The sequence below is a fragment of the Miniopterus schreibersii genome (assembly GCF_964146895.1).
Source record: "Miniopterus schreibersii genome assembly, chromosome: 13".
Taxonomy (NCBI): Eukaryota; Metazoa; Chordata; class Mammalia; order Chiroptera; family Miniopteridae; genus Miniopterus; species Miniopterus schreibersii.
Window position 1 is genome coordinate 2,678,551 of NC_138113.1, and position 24,483 is coordinate 2,703,033.

A 24,483-nucleotide genomic window follows, 5' to 3' on the forward strand; every position below is an offset into this window, starting at 1 on the left:
CCCTGAGGAGTGGGAGCTGCGGCCCGCAGCTGCCCGGGGCGGGGTGCGAGAGACGCAGGCCAGGGAACTCGGGGCGCGCGGGGGGCAGCAGGGGCGGGGGGCTGCAGCCGGCCAGCGGCCCCCCAGCTCCGACAGGCCAGGCCCTAATGGAAACCAGAGCGCGCTGGCAGCGCGGGGTCGGGGCCTCCGGGTGCCTGGCGGCGGCCCCTTTAAACGCGGGGCGCGCCCCGGCCCGCGCGCCCCCGACCGGGTCTTCCTGGGCCGCGGCGCCGCCCCCGCCGCCCGCGCGGCCCACGCGGCCGCCAGGACCTTTCCCCTACTTTCCAGGCCCCGAGGCCCCGCCCCTCCGCGCAACCCAAACACGTGCCGCGCCCCGCCCCCCGCCCCGCGCCGCGGCCGGGCTTTGATCACGCGGCTCCCCGCGGCGCCCATTGGCCGGCAGGGCGCGGGCCCGCGCGGATTGGCTGGCGAGCCCCGGCCCCGCCCCGGGGGCGCGGCGTGTTTGGGTTCGCCTGCTCGCCCCGCCCCGCGGCCGCGCCCTCGGCGGGCGCCCCGCCCCTCCCGCGCCGAGAGGGCCGCGCCGGGGCACAGCCGGCGGGAGGGCGGAGGCGCGTGCGGGTCTCTGCAGCGCGGGTCGCGGAGGCTGCCCCGGCCACGCGCGTGCAGCCGCCGCCGCGCCCCGAGCAGCCGCCCCGCCGTCGCTTTGTTGCGTCGGGGCTGCGGGCACCATGCTCACGCCGGCCTCCGTGGGTCCCGGCGAGGCGCGCGTGGTGAGTGGCCGCCCGGCGGAGCCAGAGGCGAGGCGGGGCCGCGCCGCCTTTGCGGGGCCAGAGCGCGAAGGCGGGCGGGGGGCGCGCGGGGCCTCGCTACGGCCGCACCTTTGGGGGCCCGGACGGGCTGCGGAGCCGGGAGGGGCGGCCGCGCGGGCCCGGCGGGGGGTGCGCCCCGCGCCGTCCCACCGCAGCTTCGCTCCGCGCCCCCGCAGCGGCGCTGCCCCGCCGGCTATTTCCAGGCGGTGACGTCACCGGCCCTGGGCGGGCGGCCGCTGGGCGGGGAGCGTCTGGCGGGAACGCGCGGGGCGGGGCGTGGGCTGGCGGGAAGGCGCACGCGGTGGGGCCCCGGGCTCCTTCCTCCTTCGCGGGTCTCCCGCCGTCGAGGCCCGAGGGGCGCGCGGAGGCTGCTGGCTGAGCTGCACGCGGCGTCTCTCCCTCGCCCGCCGAGGGTCGGGGAGGGGGTGCGGGAGCCGTGCGGCGGCGGAGCACGTGGCAGCCCCGCGCCTGTGGCTCCGGTGTGTCCTAGGACCCGGCAGAAGCTGGGCCAGGGGGACGCTTGTAAAGGCCGCCTCGCTACCTGGGTGCCCGGTGGGGACCCTGAGCGGGACAGGCGGGTGGGACGCCCCCGCACGCTAGGTGGACACGCGCGTCTCTGTAGACTCTTGGTGCCTTTGGGGAGAGCCTGGGGTACTTCCCGCCTGAGAAAGCGCCAGTGCGATGCGACACCTGGGAGGACAGTCGCCTGGTAGGGTCCTGACGGACCTACAAACGCTTCCTCGCACCCCGCCCCCGCCAGCCTCGTGGGATGGAGGAGGGACGATGTTCCTGAGACTGGGGAGCAAGGCTTTCCCTCCAAGGGGCCCACGAAGCTGAGCCTCCCCCTTCCCCGAAGTTCTGCTTGACGGGCCGTGGGGAATGGTCCCGAGAACTGCACAAAATTCATCCCTAGGGACGCTCTCCAGGGGGTCTTGCCAACTCAGAGGAGCCGTGCTCTCATCTCCGCCAGCCGAAAGCTGGGATGGGGTGGTGTCCGCGCCTCCCGGGGCGTGACTAGCCTCTCTGGCTCACATCTCTGGAGTTGACGTCTTTTTAATCATTTACCAAAGAAGAATGTGAATTTCGTATCAATAACTTTTTTTTAAGAGTCAGGGTTTTCCGTGGAAACTGCCTGCCAGCCACGTCCCGTCATCTTCCTTCCTTCCTCCCTCTTTAGAACACTGGCATAAAAGCAAAACTGTCGCCAGCGTTCCGTTGACGTCTTTTCCCAGAACAGAGCTTGTTGTGTGTGGTACGTGTGTGATGCAGGCTCCAGGTATGCGTGTCCGCTCGCCCCTTCGTGTTTCTCCCGGACTGAGACCCCGTTGTGTCGCCTCCAGGTTGACATCGTGGACATATGTGAGTCCATCCTGGAGAGGAAGCGGCATGACAGCGAAAGGTCTACGTGCAGCGTCCTGGAGCAGAATGATATCGAAGCTGTCGAGGCTCTTGTTTGCATGAGCTCCTGGGGCCAGAGATCCCAGACAGGTGACCTGTTAAAGATACGACCCCTCACACCTGTGTCTGACTCCGGGGATGTCGCCACCGCTATGCATGTGGACGAAGCTACACCGGAGCTACAAAAGGACTTCCATTCTCTGTCGACTCTGGTAAGAGATGGGGGCGAGGAGTGTTTCTGTGCAGTGGCTAGCATACCTTCAGTAAATGTGCTGGGCTGAGGGACTCATGGGTGGATTCCCTGGGATGCTGGCGAGCAAGTTTATAGCCTCACCTTGTGGAGGACCTAAGGGTGAAACTTTTATCTTTTGGAAACATGATCTTTCCATTGATTGAGCGTAGCCTGCAGCCACAGGCTTAAAATGTCCATAGGACAAAACCTACAGGTGGTTTGGAGAAAGCAGAAATGTATTCATCTCCCTGGTGAATTGCAGGGAGGGGGCGAGGTTCCCCCAGATGACGGAGCCCAGGATCAGGATATGTGGGTGGCAGCTGGGGAGAGCCTGTGCTTTGGCACATACACCCTAAGTTAGGTGGGTGGAAATACTGGCCTCTTTGCCTCCCTGTGGCAGCCAACTTCTTACTTGTGTTAAGTTGACTGCCAGTGTTGGTTTTTTATCTTCTTAACTTATTATAGCTATGAAGTTGCTGGGAGAAACTGCTTCTTAGCTTGGAGAAGTTGAGAGATGTCTGTTGTTAACAGAAGTGAAAATCATAAGCTAATTGTCCTGGGCTGGAAGTTTGCACTGGAAGGAGACTGGAAAACCACTTGGAGAGAGGATTGTACAAGTACTGGCCTGGCTGCCAGAGTACTTGGCATTGGGTTCTTCCACGGGGAGGCTGAAAATAAGTAGGAATTGTTGGGGACATACAGAGAGGTTTGGTTTAGGCAGACTGCTGGTTAGAGCATGGCCTTTTGGGGATTTTTCTGATAAGTTCATCTTGCCTCATCTTGTAGGCAGTGGCTAAGTGTGTATTAAATGAGACCTCTGGAATTTAAAAAAAAAAAATTTTTTTTTTTTTTTTTTGAGAATCTAAAATTATTTACACTCATTTTAAGTGTAAATTTGTCTTCTCATCTGTAGTCCTAATGCTTAAATTGCTCATTTCAGTAATGGTGCAGGCCCAGGAGCGGCACTGACCTTACAGCCAAGCAGATGGATAGGTTTGGGAGAGGTCAGAAAAGGGACAGAAGACTAGAAAGTAAAGGTCCTTATGCAGCCTGAGAATCCACTGTTGTGAGCACGCTTAGACTAGTTTTTCCTAGATACTTCTTTTTAAAGGCGTTGGGGGCAACATGATCAAAGTAAGAGCCTTTTAAAATTTAACCAAAACAACCTTTTTAACATGGTATTTTTTTTTCCCCAAGTGCATGACTCCTCCTCAGAGTCCTGATCTCATGGAGCCATCTACGAGGACACTTGTTCTTTCCCAAGTAACTGATTCCAAAGCACACATGGTCGTGGCCATCCCCCCAGCCTCTGCTGGGGCAGCCAACATGCTGAGCAGGAGGGAGGAGAGGAGCCTGCCTGGTTTGAAGCCAGAGCTGCTGGGGCCAGCCTCTGGCGCCCCCTGCAGGGCTATGGCAACCAGTGTCATCCACCACACAGTGGGGAGTACTGCTCCTGGCCACATTCCTGCCACCCAGACTCAAGGACAACTTTCAGAGGACAGAGAAGGAGAAGCCCCGTTTCTGGGACATACGGAAACTTTGCAGGACACACACCTCACGAACAGTTTACTCAACGTGAGCTCAGCGTCCTGTCCACCTTGCTCGAATAAGCCTGGTGACCTGATTCCCCCTGACAAAGGCCAGCAGGCAGCTTGGCCAGTTGCAATTCAAACCTGCTCACCAAAGAATTATGAAAATGACTTGCCAGGGAAAGCCACCCCTCTGATTTCTGTGCCCGTCCCCAGTCCCCCTGTCCTTTGCCAAATGATCCCTGTGACTGGGCAAAGTGGCGTGTTACCGGCTTTTTTGAAGCCCCCTCCCCACGTACCTTCTGGGACTGTCACACCCATTCTACCCCACACTGCTCCAGTGCCCCAGCCTGTGTTCATGGGACCATCTGTGCCTCAGGGAGCTGTGATGCTGGTCCTGCCCCAGGGGGCACTCCCCCAGCCCACCTCCTGCTCACCGGCAGGTGTCATGGCTGCTGGGAATACCAGGCTGTTGCCTCTTGCCCCGGCCCCAGTGTTCATCGCCTCCAGTCACAACTGTGCCCCTCAGGTAGACTTTTCCCGAAGGAGGAACTATGTCTGCAATTTCCCAGGCTGCCGGAAAACCTACTTCAAAAGTTCCCACCTCAAGGCTCACCTCCGCACCCACACAGGTAAGCGCCAAGGCAGCAGGGCATTGGGGACGTCAGATCCCGTGGTTGGGAAACACACCTGAGCTTTCTTTAAGTGGGAGGGAAGCATGAGAACCACTGGAGGAGGTGGAAATGGACTGTTGTCCTCTGGCTCTGCAAAGCCTTCACGGGCTGCAGAGATCGGCGTTAACGTTAGTACAGCAGTCTGGTTTTTCTAGAACATGGCATCCGCTCACGCAAAATGTAGTACAGGTCTGTGATTGTGACCCTGAGATAGGCTTTTAGGGTGATGCTTTCGTTGCCCCTTTCCTTCACATTGCCGTGGACGTCTTGTTCTCTCTTTGCATTTTAGAAGATGTGCACCGCCATTCAGTAAACGTCAGTGGGACTTAGATTTACTACGGGGAGAGGTCTCTCCAAAGTGTGGAAAGGTTTGCTCTGGCAAACTTTGCCTCTTGCCCTGGCCCCAGTGTTCATCGCTTCGGTTTGATTCCAGTCAGGGGCACATTCCTCAGTTGCAGGCTTGATCCCCAGCCCAGGTGGGGGGGGTGCAGGAGGCAACCAATGGATGTGTCTCTCACATCGATGTTTCTCTTTGTCTCCCTCCCTCCCTCCCTCCCTCCCTGAAAAAGCAATGGGGAAAATATCCATGGGTGAGAATTTTTAAAAAAGGGTGCAAAAATATGAATTCTGGAGTATTTGAAATGTAGAGGAATATAGTTTTCTTTTGGGGATATGTAGTTTTTAATTCAGAAGGAGAAGTCACACAAGAAAGTGTAATGACCTAGCGATCTCTTTACCATCTAATCAGCTGTGTTCAGTAGTTTTCTGTGATGATGGAAATCTTATCTGTCCCTTAGGGTGGCTGCTAGCCACAGCCACTTCAAATATGAACAGTGTGACTAAGAAACTGAATTTTACGTTTTCGTTTAAGTTCATGTTTGCGTAGCTCCATGGGATGGTGGCTACCACGGTGTGTGACAGGTCTGAGGGCATCTAGTAGTTTCTGCTTCAGTTGGTTGGGGAGAGTGTTTCAGGTGTCCTGCGGCACTCGTGTCCCCTGAGCTAGCGTCCTGTCGTATTGTTTTGAAGGGTCCTGTGGTTAAGCAGTTAAACTCGCCTTTCAGGGTTCACACAGATACACACACCTCAGCACGTAAGAGGCCACAGGCTGTGCAGTGAAGATGTGCTTCATGAACTCTCGATCCTGAAACCCCCCCCCCCCCAGAGTACCTGCTAGTGGCCTGGGGACCCCAGTGAATAGTGGAATAGGGTTGGAAGGCTGGACGGGAGGGAGCCGAGGCAGAGCGGTTTCTCGGGCACACTGCCGCCCTAGTGGGGGCCTCCCGCTTGGGGGTGACGCCGAGCCTGACGCGGAGGTCGCGGCAAAGGGAGCTCTGTCCTCCGCTCTGCGCGCCTCAGGTGAAGGCTCCCAACCTGGCCCCCCGCACCTGCTCCCCCGACCCGCTCTCTCCAGGTCCACCTTCCGGCCCGTTACCCGCCTCCTGTCTCTGAGACCCTTTGAGGCCTTCCCAGCGTCCTTCTTGCGAGCGTTCCCTGACCTCACCTTCCCTTGACCCTGGTGGTTACTGTGTCTCCCACCTCATTTTTCCTTTGTGGTTTAGTTTCTTATGTTCTTGGCTGTCTGGATGTGCACTCTTGGTGTCTAACTTGAGGGCCTAACGCTGGTAAGTGGTGGCTGGTGGCTGGTGCCGCAGGTGGTGCCACAGGCGGCTGCCGCAGCTTGTCGGAGTGGACCGGCCCCTCTGAGGGGCTCCCCGACTCGGCGAGTTCTCCTTTCCACTGAGACGACGGAGGTGACCCTCTGGTCACATCCAAGCACAGATTCCAGATTTGGGGTGGCAGTGGGATGAGGTTCACTGTTCATTCAGTCTGCCTCCCTTGGCAGAAACACTGACAGGGTGGCGTAAAGCACGGCGATCGAACAGGTTCTTTTCAGGTTTCCCAAGGTATGCTTCAACTTAACTGGCCATACAGGTTTGAGGAATCAACTTCTTATGCTCTTTTATAACACTGAACTGGAATTTTCATAAGAAGTAGAAATTTTGGGTAATTGTACCTTAGATAAGATAGTTTTTCATATATTTCTACCAACCTGAAATTTTTAAATTTAGAAGGAGGTAGAGAGAGCAAAAGCTCCATTTCTGAAATGTCCAAAACAGATGGGGCACTTTATAAATCCCATGCCCAACGGTGGCTCCTCTCTGTCCAGCACCTGGCCATCCTGGTGTGCTGCCAACAGCGCGGTGGGTTCCTGGGAACATGTGGGCATCCTTATGCCTACAGCATGGGGTCTGTGAAATCCATGCAGTTCAGGCCCTTTTCCTTACAGTGGTTTCAAAAAGACTGTTGTAAGCCCGGCCGGGCGTGGTTCTGTGTTGGAGCATCAACCTAGAATCCAGGAGATAGCAGTTCGATTCCTGGTCAGGGCACATGCCCGGGTTGTGGGGCTCAGTCCCCAGTTTGGGGCGTGCAGGAGGCAGCCGATCAGTGACGACTCTCTCACCATTGATGTTTCTATCTCTCTCCCTCACTCTCCCTTCCTCTCTCTGAAATCCATAAAGTATAGTTAAAAAAAATTAAATAAAAGACTTGTGAGCCCTGGCCGGTGTGGCTCAGCTGGCTGGGCGTCGTCCATGCATCAAAAGGTTTCTGGTGTGATTCCCGGTAGGATTAGCCTGTCTGGTAGGTGCCGGGTATTGACGTTTTCTTTAACACGTGTTTTCTTGCTGTCAGGGGAGAAGCCTTTCAGCTGCAGCTGGGACGGCTGTGACAAAAAGTTCGCCCGTTCCGACGAGCTGTCCCGCCACCGCAGGACTCACACTGGGGAGAAGAGGTTCGCGTGCCCCGTGTGTGACCGGCGCTTCATGCGCAGTGACCACCTGACGAAGCACACCCGGCGCCACGTCACCACCAAGAAGCCCCCCGGCTGGCAGGCAGACGGCAAGCTGAACAGAATCGCCTCCGCAGAGAAGCCCCGGTGCCCGCCGGCCGCATGCCCGCCTCTGCCTGAACTGCTGGCCGCGGCGTTGCCCGTGGAACTTTAAAGGACTTCTTTCAGGTTCTCTCTCCCAGGATCATCGTCTCGGGGCCGAGGGAAAAGGAGAGGCTGATTCTGATGAAAGTATGTTAACTGTTCTTCTTTGGTTGAGAATCTACCCCACCCCAGTTCAGTGTCTTTTACAGTTTCAGAAGTTTTTTAAGGAAATGGAAAAAATTGGACGATCTAAATCACCAGCATTCAAACAAACATTTCGGCAATAAATTTTACAAAATCTGGGTTTTTACAGCCTTTCTATTCATATTTTGTAGAAATGAGACAGGGTATGACTTTATACTGTTTTTTATGAAAAGGTTTATATTGTTGGTACTCAGATCACCAATTTCTAGATAGATGATTTATTTTACAGTCTTCTTTTCAATGTTTAATGCTTTTATAATAACCCTACTTTCAATAACCTTGGAACATTATTCAGCCAGAAGAAAAAAAAAATCACGTTTGCAATCAAGCCTTTTGGATGCAAGAATTTTTTAGAGTCAGAACTGGGTTGATAGGGTCTCTTAAAGAAATGGGGAGAAACTCTGCAATCAGCTTCTTCGTAACATTCTCAAGGGATATTCCAGGCAGCCGTTCCTTCACAGCTGTAGCCCAAGGACTTAAAATTCTGGTTCAGCAGAACTAGCCACCTGTGTCCGTGGTGTGACTTTTGGAAGATGTACCCAGAGCACAACTTAAAAACACTCGGTAGACAGACACCCTGTGTTCAGGGAGCCTCTGTAGGATCAGTGTCTGCTCCGCTGAGAAAACACCTTTTGCAGTTTCCTGTTTGTACCTCAAACACCAAAATAAAAAAAGACAATGTAAGCTCTCAGGCCCAGTTGCTCTGTCAGTGTCAGTTGACTTCTTTTACTGTGGCTTCATCCATAGTATTTTGTGGGCAGAGCAGCTTAGAGGAAAAGGAATGGCTTTGTTGGTGGGAGGAACTTCCCACCAAGTACAGCGTTGTGGTTTGTACTCGGAAGCCAAGTGTACATGCAGGCGGCCCAGCCCCAGTGTTCTGACTCCTTTATTAAGAACTGGAGGAAATGCAAGTTATGCTAAATGGCACTGACACTCCCCAGCTGCCCTTTCATTCACGTTGTTTGAAGGAAATTGTTTTGATCAAACAGAAAACTACTTGGAATGGGGTGTTTCGCAGCCTGATAGGAAATAGGCCGTGGGCACCACGCTGAAGCTGTGGGAGCACAGGCCCTGGCTCCACCGCGGCTGCTCTTGGGCAGCACCGGGAATCCGGGCAGCAGAACACGTGGAAGGAACACGGGTGGTTTTCATTGTGCCGTATGTGTTTAGAGTTTGTCTTTGCCTCTTAGGTATTGGCATTTACCTTTATTAAGGTGATGGTAAGGTAAAATATTGAATAAATAGAATTAGGTTCTGATTTCAGGTCTTTTAAGTCTGATAGTCATCACCTGGTCATTCATTGGTTGATACCATTGAGTTGCCCTTTAGTGAGAACTGGTGACTGACATGCCATCTGTGGGCGCTGGCTGTGTGTTCGGGAGGCTTCCCTGCTTTTTGGACACTTGCTCTGTGTAGTATGCCTCCTGGTCATGAGACATAGCACAGCCGTGCATCAGAGCAGCAATTAGGTATATACAGCTGGTGTTTCCTCACTGCCTGGTCCTTTCTCTCTCCCAGTCGTACCTTAAATCAGCATAAACATTTCCCTGTGCATGCCATAGCTGGCATTCCATTCGGGTGTTTTTCTTAATGTTAGTCCTACCACTGTGGTGGGTAATACAAGGTCTTTGGGTATGTGGTTGCCCGTCACATTGAGTTTCATTCTCTGAGCAGCATCATGTCTAAAGGATAGATGTGTTACACGTGGCTTTAATTTACACCTCCATTTCCTGATTAGATTTAGAAATGCCTTGTCTGTAAGCAAACTTTTTTTTTTTTTGCCTTCTGTTTGTCCCCTGAAACACTTTCGTCTGAAGAATTCTGTCCTGAGAACCAGAACCCTGTGGTTCGTTCCGCATGGAGCCCCTCAGCTGGCCCGGGGCTCTGAGCATCGGAGCAGAGCGCCCCCGTGTGGCCGGTCCCCCAGTGCACTTTACTCCCTGAGCAGTTTTGCTTGACCCTTGTTGACTTTGAGCCTTTTAAGTAATTTCAATAAAATTTTAAATGTTTTGGAAATGTTTTATGTAACAGACCTGGACTTAATTATTTAAGTGAATATGTGTGATGTAACTTCTTTCTTTGGATAGTATAAAACTCCAGATTTGCAAACTGGACTTGTGTCCCGTGTCATTTATCTGTCCCACAGTGTACCCAGTGACTTTTCAGAAAATAATCTACAAAATCCATTGTCTGTTGGCCCAGTCTAAGCCTCTTCTTTGTTTCCTGGGTTCTGTTCTGCACTCAGGGCACCTTTTAGGTTCTGTGGGAGGTTCTTTCTGAAAGAAAGGTGTGAAGAGGCAGCTTCTGTGTTAGCCACTCTGACGTTGGGTCTGGTCCTGGCAGAACAGGACCTGGCTCAGTGTCTGAACCTGGGGGAGATGGCTCTGTGTGTGGAAATTAAGAACAGTGACATGAGGTGCCCAGATGGCTCTACTGAGGGACACCCCCACCAAAGTACCACAGAGGGAGCTTAGTTATGTCCACACATGCCTCTGGGCCCCAAAAGACAGTGGGATCTTGGCTTTGGCAGCTGCAGGGGCCCTTGAAGCCACGGAGTTCACTCACAGGGCCAGCAGGCCTGAGGTTGGCCTCCTCGAGGGGCACAATTGAGCACCAACTCCCTGGGCATGGAAACACCTCTGATGCAGAGCCCATCAGAAAAATGCAGAATGTCTGCTAGCAGATGGGGTGGGGCTCACTGGCACGTCGAGACGTTTTCTCCCTTTATTTAAGCCATGATCCTCCCTGTCCGTGAGCAGGTTCCACCCTCAGCTCCAGAACAGGAGGCTCAGGCTCAGGAGCAACACCAAGCAGCAGGGAGAAGGCCTGAGGCCGACCTAGCACACAGTGGGTGCTCTGCATGGTTTCTGTTGTGCAGCACTCCCCTGGGCCCACCCGGCCGCCTCCAGGACCAGCACCCTCCCCTCGCACTCAGCCACCCCATCTCACCCTTAGAGAATGGGCAGCGGGTACACGGGCTCCGTCTGGCCAGCTGCTGTTCAGAAGATGCTCCTCAATTCAAGGAATAAAAGCAATGGCCGAGAACACCTGCTGTGACTTTAGCTTTGATGAAGTGTGTTCACCTTGACACTGACATAGACTAACTGCGAGGGATTTTTGTTCTTAGCACCTCTCTCATTTAGGGTTTTACGAGGTTCCACTGGAAAATGCAGAGCTGTAATCCTCTTGGAAACGGGCTGAACGTGTTCCATCTGAACAAAATGATGTAAAATTGTAAATATTTTATATAAAGTTCCAGGCTTGATCCATCTGGTTGTGAGAAATAAAATTTGGCTGGGTTGGAGCATTGTCCTGCGCACCAAAAGGCTGCGGGTTCGGTTCCCGATCAGGACACATACCTAGGTTTTGGGTTCGAACCCCAGTTAGGACAAGCGTGGGAGGCAACCGGTCAATGTTTCTCTCTCCCTTCCTCTAAAATCAATAAGCATATCCTTGGGTGAAGATTAAAAAATCAATAAAAATATTAAAAGCAACATTTGTATTATTAAAATAGTAATGGCTTTAATCATTTTATCAAAAGAAAGGGTTTGGGATCGGGTGAGAAACAGCTCTTGTTTTGGGGGGTCCTGAGCCAACCCTTCCGGGGCCCCAGGGCTCCATCCTTGCTTTACAGAAAGTCTCCCAGCTCTGGAACATCTGGTCAAAGGCATCTTGTCAAATAAGGAAAGTCCATGGAAGCACCCGTTGGCCCATGAGGGCACCAGGCCTGTGGGTCTGGGTACTGTGCCAAGTGGCCGCGTGCTGGTTTCCGAGATGCTCTTGCGTTTTGCAGGCGACACAAGGGAGGCCGTTGTGTTGGTCAACTCGAGAGACGCTGGGACCTTTTCTGGCTTCAGCAAAAACTGCTGCCGCCTCCAGCGAGGGCCTGTCTCCCAGGCTCCTGACCGCTCACCTCCCTGCTCCAAGCAGCCACTCCCGGGCCACGATGACGACCCGCCTCCCAGTCAGGCTGCGGTCCTGGCCCTGCCTCCAATAACGGGGGCATCTTGGGCAAGGCGGCTTTTTCGTTGGCCACTGTCTTCTGGCCTCACTGCCGTGATTTCCTACCTTCCGCCGTGTGGGAAGACGGTAAAAAGGCCCCATCGGGCAGTCGTCAGGCGAGAGCAGGTGGCCCTGAAGACCCTTTCCAGGTGGGGCAGGCGAGCACCCTCAGCGGGAGAGCAGTCCTGTGCCCCAGGGGGTGGGAACGGGAGAGCAAGGGAGTTGAGAAGGAAACTGAGGCCCAGAGAGGGAAAGTGATAATTAGTGAGAGAGTGAGGATCACGGCTGGGCCCTGGCTCCGGGCCGAGGGCTGTCCCTTGGGGGAAGCAGGCCGGCCAAGGCTCTGAGCAGCCTCCAGCACCGGGGTCTACCCTACATCCTTGCTGCTCAGGTGTGGCTGGGAGCCAGCAGCGTGGGTGTCACCTGGGAGCTGGTTAGAGATGCAACTCCAAGGCCCAGAGTTTAGAATCTGCATTTTGACATCTCCAGCAGGTTCACCTGCAAAACTCAGGGTGGCTCCCTCCACCTGGGCAGGGCACCCCTCCTGGGTGCACCTCACAGCGGAACCTTGCTGAAGTGCTGTGGGACGCTAGGGGCCCCAAGGCATCCGGTCTGAGCTACATTCAGCTAGGGAGCCTCCCCAGCCCAGGTGGAGAGCCGGCCACCAGAAAGAGGGAGCGTTCAGGCTCTGGCAGACCTGGTCGACAGGCCCTCCTGAGACCGAGAGGAGGGCAGCTGTCGGAGGTCACCTGCCCCTGCGTCTGGCTGAGCCTGCGCTGCTGACCACCTCTCCCCAGCGAGCACGACGCCAGCAGCGGCCGCGTTCCAGACGCGGGGACTGGGAAGGCGGGTTTGAAAGGTCCGTGAGGAGCTGCATGTTGGCAGCGGCTCACCTCCGGCTCCGGTCCAGCCCGGGGGGGCGGGGGGACGTGCACCCCCAGCCCAGGTTCAGAGGCCCGTCGGCGGGCACTGGCGGCCCCTCAGCGGCAGTATTCCTGCTCGATGCTGGCCATCAGCTCCTCCTCTGAGCAGTCGTACAGGATGACCGACTGTGTCTCCGGCCTCTTGTGGCTGCTGCCCGGGGCTCTGCGGGCCAGAAACACAGAAAGACGGGGGCGTCAGGAGGCGCGATGTCGCCTTCAAACTCGATATCTCTACTGGACAACCACAGTGGCTCCTTTAGGGAATTCTGATCCTATAACTAAAACCAGAAAGCCTCTGCCCCGGGGACACCTTCCCGGTCTCCTGCATGAGCAGGCCTGTGCTCTCCGCCTGCATCTCCCCGGCCTTATCTGTCAGACCCTGCCTGCCAGCAGGCCAGGGCCCGCAGTGTCCAAGGGCGAGGCCCCGAGGCGGGGGGCATTCAAATCCCAGCTCCGCCACTTACCAGCTCCGTGACCATTTCTTTTCTCTAAAATGGAGCTGTAGTTCGTAGGTTCCTTCTGAGGCAGAAACATGGTAAAACGCATGGACAGCAGGGGACACTGAATCTCGCCCTTGGCAGGTATGAGCTGTGGCCCCACAGCCGTTTGCCCGACACTCCTGCGCCTGCACCTCTGGGGGGTCTCACAGGAGCTGCTGCTGGGGGACAGACGGGGCCTCTCCATGGGCCCACCCAAGGGTGGACAAGATGCTGAATGTTGTGTGTCTAGCACAGAGCTCGGCACCGGGAAACACTGGGCAGAAAGGTCCCAGCGAAGCACCTGGGACGGAGGCAGGGCCCAACCACTGTTACTTCCTGGTCCTCCTGTCCCCTCCGGGCTCACTGAGATGGCCAGGGAGGGGGGGTTCGAAATGGGGGTGAGGCACCTCAGAGACCCTCCAGGGCAATCGGGTCTCCTGGCCACGCCAGGGGAAAGTGCAGGAAGCCAGCTGTTCTGTGGGGGTCCCAGGGCATCAGTTCTGGGCCTGGGGTCCTCAGCTGACACCTTTCAAGGGTTTTAAATGTGTTCACGTGTTTTCCTGATAAGACTAATGGGATTAGAGGGGCCCACCTGTCACCCCTCTAGGCAGCAAACTCCTACAGGCCAAGGATGGTGTCTCATTCTGAGTGAGAGAGCCTGGGATCGGGATCGAAAGGGGAGGGTTGGGATGCCCTGTGTGACCTGGGTTGGGGCCTTTTTCAGAAGGAAGGTCAGAGCTGCTGGGAGGCTGGAAGGCGTCTGCACTTCCCCAGGGCTGGGACCTTCTCCAGAGGTAGAGTGTTGCATTTAGAGAGGGAAATGGGTCGGGAAAATGAGCTGGGATGGGGAGAAGACGGATGGGGGCCCTGAGGGTTGTGGGGGCAGCTGGAGCCCACAGAAGAGCCCATGAAGTCCGGCAGAGCAGGTGAGCTTCTGGGACTTACTCGGACAGGCTGCCGCTCTCTGCGTGGCCTTCAGCCCTCTCTTCTGGGGACACCTTCAGAGGACAAAAGGAAGAGGCATCAGGTTATCGGTGATGAGCCTCCCAATACTCGGCTTTGTGCTGGCAGACGATGGCCATCACATTCAGCTCGGGGCTGAATAACACTCCACTGTATGTACATACAGTGCGCCCTCCATAGCCGTGGGTTCTGCACCCACAAATTCAACCAACCAGGGGTCGAAAATAGTCAGAAAAAATATAAAACGCTGTTGCTGACGTGCGTACGCAGTTTTGCCTGAACTTCATTCCCCAAGCAGCACAGTATGATGATTATTTACGCAGTGCTTACGTTGTATTCGGCATTGTAAGTGATCGAGTGATGGCTTAAAGTACACAGGAGGCTGTGCAGAGGTTTGATGCAAATGCTACACCATTTTATTTAAAGTATGTCTTGCCCGGCCCGGCGTGGCTCAGCGGTTGAGCGTTGACCCAGGATCCAGGCGATCAGGGTTCGATTCCGGGTCAGGGCACAGGCCCGGGTTGCGGGCTCGATCCCCAGTCTGGGGCGTGCAGGAGGCAGCCGATCAATGACTCTCTCATCATTGATGTTTCTGTCGCTCTCTCTCTCTCCTTTCCTCTCTATGAAATCAATAAGCATATATTAAAATAAGTAAATAAATAAAATGCATATTTAAAAAATAAAATGTCTTTATTGATTTCAGAGAGAGGAAGGGAGAGAAAGAGAGAAACATCAATGATGAGAGAGGGTCATTGATCGGCTGCCTCCCGCATGCTCCCTACTGGCGATCAAGGAGCCCACAACTGGGGCATGTGCCCTGACTGAGACTCGAACCCCGACCTCCTGGATCCTAGGTCAATGCTCAACCGCTGAGCCACGCCCTTCGGGCCACTTTCGGTTTTTTGAGGAACCCCCACACTGCTTTCCATGGCGGCTGCACCAACCCGCATTCCCACCAACAGTGCCCAAGGACTCCCTTTTCTCCACATCCTTGCCAGCACTTGATTTATTTTTTATTTTGTAATTGTAAAAAAACCCTCATCCAAAGGTACTTTTCCCACTGCTTTTCAGAGAGTGGAAAGAGGGTGGGAGAGAAAGAAACATCAGTGTGAGAGAGACGCATCGACCCCGACCTCTGGGCCTAGAACCGAGGGACGTGCCCTTGGCTGGAACCCAGGACCCTTCAGTCCACAGGCCGACGCTCTAACCACCGACCCACACGGGCCAGGGCTGTTTGCTGATTTTTGATGCCACTCTGACAGGCGTGAGGTGGTATCTCACGGGGACTGTACATCTTTATTCATTCTGTTCGCCCGTTTTGTTCATCCGCCCATCGACGACACAGGGTGGCTTCCACCTTTTGGCTACTGTGACTAAGGCTCCTGTGCACATGGGTGTACAGAGCTCTATCTGAGACACGCTCTCAGTTATCTTGGGCACATCTGAAAGTTTTCCCCTTGGCCTGGTAATATTCTCAGGGGCCACACGGAAGAAAAGCAATACTTCTACCCAACCATCCTTCAGCCATGCTTTTTTTGGTTTTGTTTTTTTAAGTATGTTTTTATTGAATTTTTAGAGAGAGAGGGAGATAGAGAAGCATCGGTGAGAGAGAAACATCATGTATCAGCTGCCTTCTGCACACCACCTACTGGCTATCGAGCCTGCAACCCAGGCATGTGCCCTGACTGGGAACTGAACCGGTGACCTCTTGGTTCATGGGTCGGCACTCAACCACTGAGCCACACCAGCCGGGCCTTCAGCTATTTTTTATGAAGTTACCCTGTAGGGACCCTAGTTCCCTCTTGTGGGTTACTGCTAGAACCAGCTTTTGCTGTCACCTGGGGTGGCTTTTCCTTCCATCACCAGATTAAATAATAAGGGTTGTTACAGATAGTTTCTCCCATCAGGAAGGCAACTGGCTGAAGGCGCACAAGACTGGAACCAAACATCTAAACAAACAGCCCCGGCTCCACTTTTCCTCGCTGCTCTGCTTACTACCAACGGGGACGCGTTGCCGGCCTCGCAGGGCAGGGACGCCGTGATGCCATCACGCCAGTGAACTGGACACCCCGAAGCTGCGTTCAAAGGGTAGGTCACTCTTCAGTAATCTCCCTCACGGCTCAGCCTTGTCCTGTCTGTTCAGTTTTCACCTGTTTCTTCCTGTGCCTGCGACTTGAACGTGTGGTCCTTCCTTCCACCGATCTGCCTACACCTTTAACTTGACTTTCTGCAATGGGGAACGTGTTAGACGGCCTCCCAGGAGTACGGCTTGCTGAAGCAGCCAGGGGAGCTTGGATGAAAAGCGGGGACACAGCAGCCCCTGGTGGCTGCTCCAGGCCTCGTGCAGACACGCGTTTCTGCCACCAGGCAGCTGGCAGCCTGCCACCTGGAGGTCAGACTTCTAGACTGGGAGCCTGGCCTGGGCCGTGGGAACGGGGCTGAGCTCAAGGAGGCCGGAGTATGTCGGGCCCAGGTGGGGACATGTTCTCACTTGAGATCCTAGGAGGCTCTGAAAAAACACCACAGCTGAACAAGACGCAGGAACACGAGGAGGAATTGAGTAAGACGAACTCTTAGTCTCCTCTGCCTCTTCTCACAAGTAGGGATTTTTTTTAGTGAAATGTCAACAGTTAATTTCTAGAAAATCCACTACATATCTTACCAAAATGTATTATATCCTGCTTTTTCTACTTAAAGAGCTCTCCCCTGCCCTGGCAGGGTTTGGCTCAGTGGTTAGAGCTTCGGCCCTTGGACTGAAGGGTCCCAGGTTCAATTCCGGCCAAGGGCACCGTACCTCGGTTGCAGGCTCCATCCCTGGCTCTGGTTGGGGCTTGTGGGGGAGGCAACCAGTCCATGTGTCTCTCTCCCATCGATGTTTCTCTGTCTCTTTCTCTCCCACTCTCTGAAAAGCAGTGGAAAAAATATCCTCAGATGAAGATAAATAAATAAATAAATAGCTCTTGCCCAGCCGGTGTGGCTCAGCAGTTGAGCATCAGCCTAGGATTCAGATCGAGGTTCGATTCCCGGTCAGGGCACATGCCGGGGTCGCATGTTTGATCCCCAGTAGGAGGCGTGCAGGAGGCAGCTGATCAATGATTCTCTCATCATTGATGTTTCTGTCTCTCCCTCTTCCTTCCTCTCTCTGAAATCAATAAAAAACATCAAAAATAAATAAATAAAATAAAGAGCTTTCCCCTTAGCTCTTAACAGCTTTATATGTATATACAGGGTAGGCCAAAGGTAGGTTTACAGTTGTTCAAATGGAAAATACTACAATAATTAATAACTAATACAAGAAAAAAAAAACCTGTTTCTCATACAACTGTAAACCTCCTTTTGCCCCACGCTGTATATTCACACGTATCAATAATATACGTAACCACGTAGTTGCAGGTGTTTGTGGATACACCTGTAAACCCATCACCGCAATGAGGACACTAAGCATGTTCTTCATCTGCTCTGTGTTGCCTCCCTCCCGCCTCCTGGCAACACTGGTCCACTTTCCATCGCTGTAGATTCGTAGCTGCAGATATGTGCGCACCCTCTAGAAGCCTAGGTACTGGACTCGCACAGCGGGCCCTTTCTCCTCTGGCTCCTTTCACTCAGCATCCAGGTTCTGAGACCCATCCACGTGGCGTGGATCAGTAGTTCTCTCTTTTGAAGCTCAGGCTGGGTTGATTTCTTTTTTATGTCTCACTGTGGAAATTTTAACACACATACTGTAGAGAGACCAGAGATCTCCTCTCCCAGCCTCAGCCAACTTCAGTCTTTTGCCAACCCGCTCAGTCCTCTCGCCACCAGGAGGCGCTGTTGTCTGCACTGAATGGCCTCCCAGGCAGCAAAAGCTGAGGGCCCAGGGGGAGGCTGCTGGGAGAGCTGGATTATGTTGCCAAAATGACAAAGGACTTTTTCAAAAGGAGGCCCTGACTCTGAGAGCACCAGTCCCAGGTCCTCCACCTCCCTTCATAGGGCCTGGCCTTCAGGAAGGTGTTTCCAAAGAGAAAAATAGTCAGGGAGACCTGGAGAAGCTGAAGGGAGTGGGATTGGAGGAAAGTAACAATAAATTACATTTAGTGTTTTATCACTTTGTGAAGCACACTGACATACATTCTCACATAATTCTTCCAAACCTCCCGTCAATAAACACTTAGTCCTTAGCTAGACTGCGTGCTCCCACCCTGGGTGTCCTCCCTGACCCAGATCCTTGCTCCCAAAGGTGGATGACCTGGTCCCACAGGGGAACTTGGGCAGCCACTGTGCTGGGCCCAAAGGTCTCCAATGTAAATGAGAGGGTAGCCCTGATGGTTGCTAAGATCCCTTCAGCTGTAGCAACCTGTGATTCTCAAACTGTCAAGAAACGAAAGGGCCCTGGACACCGGCTGTCAGGAGGCAGACTCCATCGAGAACTTGAACTGGTGGCCTTGGGCAGGGGGCCGCCTCCTCACTGGTAACGGGCTCCTGGTACTCAGGTGTGGAAGCACCTCCATTCTGTCTGAACCACTGCTGACCCTCACCAGAGTCCAGTTAGGGCTTGTCCCTGCGGAAACTCGGACTCATGGACCAAGTTTTCGCCAGCGTATCTCGAAGTACTGCATGCCCAGTGATGTCCTGTCCACTCGTTTCTACACCTTCCCACACCCAGCACTGGGTGGCAATCCCCGAGGCTTGGCATCAGGCCATGTGCTTCGAGGCTCTGCTTCCAACCCCTCCACCGCTAGCTTCCTCCGGCCACGGCCACGGCCAGCAGCCAGCATCCACATCAACGGGGGTGTTCCCCCCAGTCCCCTATACTGCCTTTGCCTGTGGGGTTCTCTCTGCCCAAATGCTCGCTCTCTCCCTGCTTGTTTGCCAGGCTAATGCCACAGGGCCTTCCAGATTCAGGTCCAGCGCTGTCCTTCTGGAATGCCGCCCTGACTCCTCCAGGGCTCAGCTGCTCCTTCGGACTCTATACAGATCTCGGACCACACTGTACCCACTCTGTCTGCAGATCACTCCCCCCACCCCCCCTCGTTAGACTGTGGGCTTCTTTAGGACAAAGACTGTACCATCTACGTGTATCTCCAGCACCTAGAGCGATGCCTGGCACACAGCAGGAGCTCAAACAATACCTAAGAAACCACTTAAAGGAGAAGTGAGGTGGCCCCTGCACCCAGAGCATCTGACACTCAGTGACTGGGGGGAAATCAGTTTCCCTGTTTTCACATTTCAAGTTTCCAAAGCACTTGAAAATTGGACACTAAAACATTGTTTCCATACTATCTCAGAATTTCCCCAATTTCTCAACTGTTTATTCATTTTTAGTGTTATATAACCAAGTGCTGATGCAGCCTTAAAGGAATCCTGTTATATAACTCAGTCTGCTTAACTGCCCTCACTTGGGGCGAGTAGCGGGGCTGGGGCTGGGTGTAAGGACGGGGCGCTGCCCGGGGTGGGCCAGCCCTCACCCCTCACCCTGCCCTCCCGGGGGCATCCTCAGGGTTCTCCTGCTGGGGGCTGCCCAGGAAGACGCTCCCCTGGGGGCCCCAGCAGTTGGGCAGAGCCTGCGGGTGGGACTCTGGGGGGCCGCTGCCTCCAGCTTCCTCAAGCCCAGGAGCTGCTGTTAGGGATCGCGGGGTGCAGACCGTGGCCCAGCAGCGCGCTCACCCTGCTGTCTGCGTGGAGCCGCAGGGCTGGGTCGCGAGTGGTCCCAGAGGGGACGCCGCCGCGCCTTCCAGCCGCAGGGGCGCGCTGCTGGGCCGCGGGGGGACCTTGAGGACCCTGCCACGCAGGGCACCCGGGGACCACTGCCGGGCACCTCCTCCGCAGGGTCCCCAGGGCTGCCGAGGGGGAGCCCCCTGGCCAGCTGCGCTGAGCGCGAGGACACAGTCCGGAGGGAAAGGGAGCTCTGGCCAGAAGCAAGCCGGGGACGCACCTCTGCCAAGAGACGCCTGTCGCCCTGCCCTTTGGGGCTGCCCAGCACTGCCCCCTGAGGAGGCTGGCAGGGAGGAGCCAGGGGCCTAGCAGGGGCTCGGGGACAGCGGGACGGGGTGCGACCGTGCAGGCCGATCAGGCGGGAGGAGCGGGGCCGCGCTGCGGGGAGGGCCCGGGGCGCACTGGGGCGCAGAGGGGCGCAGCGGCACTCACCCGGCTCCCCGCATCCCGGGTAGGTCGGGGCCGCAGGGGGCACCGCGGGGCCGGCTCCTCGGGGCCCCAGGCCGCCGACTCGGCCAGCAGCTGGTCCAGCAGGCGCAGGGTTTCGTCCCGGCCGTCGGAGGGCGCCGCGGGGCTGGCGTCGGGGTCCCGTCCGGCCGCGCCCGCTGCCCCCGGGGCCCCCTCCGCGCCCGCCGCCGTCGCGGAGGCCGCCGGCCCCCCCCCGCCCGGCCCCGCTGGCCCCGCCGGCCCGCTGTCCGCGCCCCGCAGCCGCCTCCGGGCCCGGCCGCCCCGGCTGCTCCCGCTGCCCATGGTGCCCCCGCGGCGCAGGCGGGTCCCCGCGGAGCGCGGGGGGCGGGCGCGCGGCCGGGGCGGGGACGCGGGAGGGGCGCGGGGGGGCGGCCGGGGGGGCGCCGGGGGCGGGGTTGGCTCGGTCGGGGAGCGGGGGGCGGGGTCACGGGACCTGGGGGCGGGGAAACTGGGTGGGGGCACCCGCGCAGGGCCTCCCCCTCCCGTCCTCACCTGTCTGCCTCTGTCCCTGCCGCGCACGGACAGACCTGAGACCCGCGCAGGAGGAAGGGAGGGGGCGATGCGCCCGGGCCTAGGGGCCCCTCCTGCCTTCCGAGGAGGGGGGGCAGCAGGGGCAGTGGGGGCCCTCGGCTTCCCATCCCCCTCCTGACCCACCCGAGATCGCTTCTGAATGCTGAGCCTCATCAGCAACCTTGTCAAGGCCCGGCCCGTGTGGCTCAGCGGTTGAGCATCGACCCAAGAACCAAGAGGTCACCGCTGCGCCCCGTCAGGGCACAGGCCTGGCCAAGGGCCTCCTCCCCGGGAGGGGGCGCAGGAGGCAGCCAGCAGCTGTTCCTCTCTCCCTCTCCCTTCCTCTCTCTCAAGTCAATAAAAACATTTATATATATATTTTAAAAACCTCATCAGGAAGTCATCACATTGGGGAAAGAAAAACATTTAAAAGAGGGAGACAGAAAATGCATTCTCTCCCCCTAGAAAAAAGCAAAGGAGATTGAGTGGGTGCTGATCATAGTTCATTCTTGCTTCTGGTCGTGGGATAGTAAAAAAGAAAGAAAAACTCGTGTTCTTTCTAAAGTGAACTAACCCCACAGTTAGAGCAGGGAAGGCTCCAGGACTGTGAGGCTCAAAAGCCAGGGGATGTTGGTGGTGGTGGTGCTTGTATTTTCCTGTAACTCTGTGGCTTCCTCTCCCTTCCCCTCTTACAAACCCAGCCTTTCCCAAGCTGGACAACGCGGACATTCCTGGGTTTTACTCACGTGTCCTGACTTGACACTAACCCGAGTCCAGACTGCGTTGCAGAATAGTTATTCCAATGAAATTTCCGCTAACCTTTACCCACCATATCCTTGAAATTTCAGGAGCAGGCCTTAAAAACTTTATGCCCAAGAAAATGGGATAAACATGGGACTCAAGTCCATAGCCATTTAGTTTACCAAGAGGCCACAGAGGAATTTATTACTCCCCTTGCTTTTTTTCTAACCATCCAGATGTAGGAGTTGGGCCAAATACATTATTTTCTATCATTTGGGTGTTCTAAGTCCACACAGATGTGCCTGCTTTGAAAGCTATCGATACAAGTTTTCTCTTTAAGAAAAACAGATCTCATCTTGAAATCCTTTAAGCCTGGAAAAAAGTGTTCACATGGAAAGTTTTTTTTTGAACTAAGCTCAACTAAGTTTAATCATTTAAAGGAAAACATGCTCTGCTTCTGCCTGAGTCAAGTCTCGAGTCTCGTCGTGTGATTCATAGTTTAACTCCATCCACAGATCCCAGGGCAGTGGATTTTTCTAACCCCTCTTGGTCCGGAGCCTGTTTCTGAGACTTGTCTAGCTGGCTTCCTTGTGAGAGGACTGCCACGCCTGTGTTCTTTCCACTCTGAGAGCGCATTTAAAATCGGCTACAGTTGGAGACCTGGCTTCCATTAGATAGGCGAAAAGCCCAGCTTGAGTTTATTAGGCGCTCCCCTGAGCAAACCACCCAAGCTTTCCCATGTGACTAAGGCCGCCTGAGTTCATCTCTAGAAATAAACAAGAACCTCTTTGTCCCAGAGGGATGGCAAAGTCCCAGGAATATTGGGACATTGAAAATGGGGTCTAGCCTGGCCGGCGTGGCTCAGCGGTTGAGCATCCATCTAGGATCCAGGAGATCACGGTTCAATTCCCAGTCAGGGCACATGCCCGGGTTTCTGGCTCGATCCCCAGCAGGGGGCGTGCAGGAGGCAGCTGATCCATGACTCTCATCATTGATGTTTCTCTCTCTCTCCCTCTCCCTTCCTCTCTCTGAAGTCAATTAAAGAAAGAAAGAGAAAGAGAGAGAGAGAGAGAGAGAGAGAAAGGGAAGGAAGGAAGGAAGGGAGGAAGGGAGGAAGGGAGGAAGGGAGGGAGGAAGGGAAATGGGGTCTAATCCCTCTGGAAGGAAGCACCCTAGCAGCGACACCTCTCCAATGACTGGGGTGGTGGCTGGTGAGAGTGCTGAAGATGAGGCCCAGCCCAGGAGCTGTCTGTGTAACTCCTGGAAATAAGGACTGCCTTGCAATCAACAAATTACACTTTGGGAGAGAACTGCACTTGTTGGTACTCCGAGCAGGAAATGTGTCAGGAGGGATATTTTCCTTGGCAACAGGACTAGCCTGGCATCTGGAGATGAAGGGGGTCCAGCCCCTCACCACAGCCCCAGGACCACCCCCATTACAGCAGACACAGGCTCCGCCCCCCATCAAAGGCCACTCAAGTGCCCTTCTTCAGGGACCCTCCAGATCTACTCTCTCTGCTCAGAACTGCTATAATTTCCACCATTCCTGACACATCACTTGGTCATACATAGGACAGAGATCTTGTGTAGGTGCTGGTCATTATGACTATGCAGAAAGATAGCATTTATATTCAGATGAGAAAGGAGACAGCATTTGGAACATAGGCAAGCTATATTTCTATTTTTAATGTTTAATCAGTAACCTGAGAGCCACAGTGCTATCAGTTATTGCTGATGCCTTTGGACAGCAGTATCTCCTATAACTGCTGTTGTCTTTGGGCAAAGTGTCCGAGCTTTTGCATTTGGTTTCAGGGCTCCTTACAAAGTCAACACTATTCATTAAGGACAATTCATGAGTTACAGAGCCCCTTATATTTACTCAGAAATGGATTAAGTCCTCAGAGTTGGCATGCATGTATCAAGATTGATTGGGCCCATTCTGCCGCACTGTAGCCTATTGGTTCTGTTTCTCTGGATAGCCCTGCCGAATACAGTAAGTCGCCTAAGTCTATGAGTAATAGGAGCAAATTCATTTTCCTACATTTCTTAACAAGTTAACACTGGCAGTTGGGACAGCCTTGGGCTTACTCTGGCACACTGCCAGCCTGAGGTTCTGGATAGTTCTGTGCTTTCCCAGCTCGAAAGTAAACCAACACAGCCAGCAGACTCTCTTCTGGGCACGAGACCTAGAACACAGTTGGTCAACACAGCTTCCTTTTCTATGTGCCTTTTCTATGGTGTGTTGTAAGAGAATGGTCACTTAGACCTGAAAATGGGGCTGTTTAGTTCAGGGGCAGGCAACCTACAGCCAGCAAGCCAAATCCAGCTTTCACCTGTTTTTTATAAATGAAATTTTATTGGAACACAGCTATGCCCTATTTGTGTGTCTCTGGCTGATTTTGTTATCGAACACAAGGGGTTAGCTGCTTGGGGTGTTCTCTTCAAAAACAAGACATGGTTGTTACAAGGTAGTTTTATTTACATCAAGTCAAGGAAACAGGGGATGCATGTCCAAAGGTCTGCCTCTAGAAGGGAGGCTTGGCCATTGCTTATCATATACACCCTTTGGTCAGTTACATGTTGATTTCTGCTTTGCAGTTGGCTATTTTCATCCCATTGGGTTCCTGTCAGCTCATCCTTTATAGCTGCATCTACAAAATACTATGCTACAGTTTAACGTTTAGCAAGAAATAACATTTAGGACTGCCCAGACCTTGAGACCCTGTCCTATAGAACAATTTTACATAACTAGGGAGGGCTGAGTAGCTGCTTCAGGGACTGTTTGTCCTGCAAAGCCTGAAATATTTACCACCTGGTCTTTACAGAAAGTTTGCCAATCCCTGTCTCAGTTGAAAGCCCTCTGAGTTTCACCCATTAGTCCCGGATGGTATGGTTTACTCATGAAAGAAAGGAAGTTAATATTAA

General features: G+C 54.6%; 2 protein-coding genes across 2 annotated transcripts; one reads left to right on the top strand and one right to left on the bottom strand.

The window, feature by feature from the left end:
• The first annotated feature begins 591 nt into the window (after positions 1-591).
• KLF11 (KLF transcription factor 11) lies at positions 592-10,338 on the top strand. Its single transcript, XM_081157165.1, is given in 5 exon segments — positions 592-770; positions 2,150-2,419; positions 3,637-4,600; positions 7,337-7,576; positions 7,579-10,338. Coding segments are annotated over 5 exon segments (1,551 nt in total). The 5' UTR covers positions 592-728; the 3' UTR covers positions 7,614-10,338.
• Positions 10,339-11,280: 942 nt separating this feature from the next.
• Positions 11,281-20,589, bottom strand: CYS1 (cystin 1; the record flags this gene model as incomplete). Its single annotated transcript, XM_081157166.1, has 3 exons — positions 11,281-12,869; positions 14,131-14,183; positions 20,272-20,589. The coding sequence occupies 3 exons, from the start codon at positions 20,587-20,589 to the stop codon at positions 12,764-12,766; spliced, it is 477 nt and encodes a 158-aa protein (XP_081013292.1). The 3' UTR covers positions 11,281-12,763.
• Positions 20,590-24,483: the final 3,894 nt, after the last annotated feature.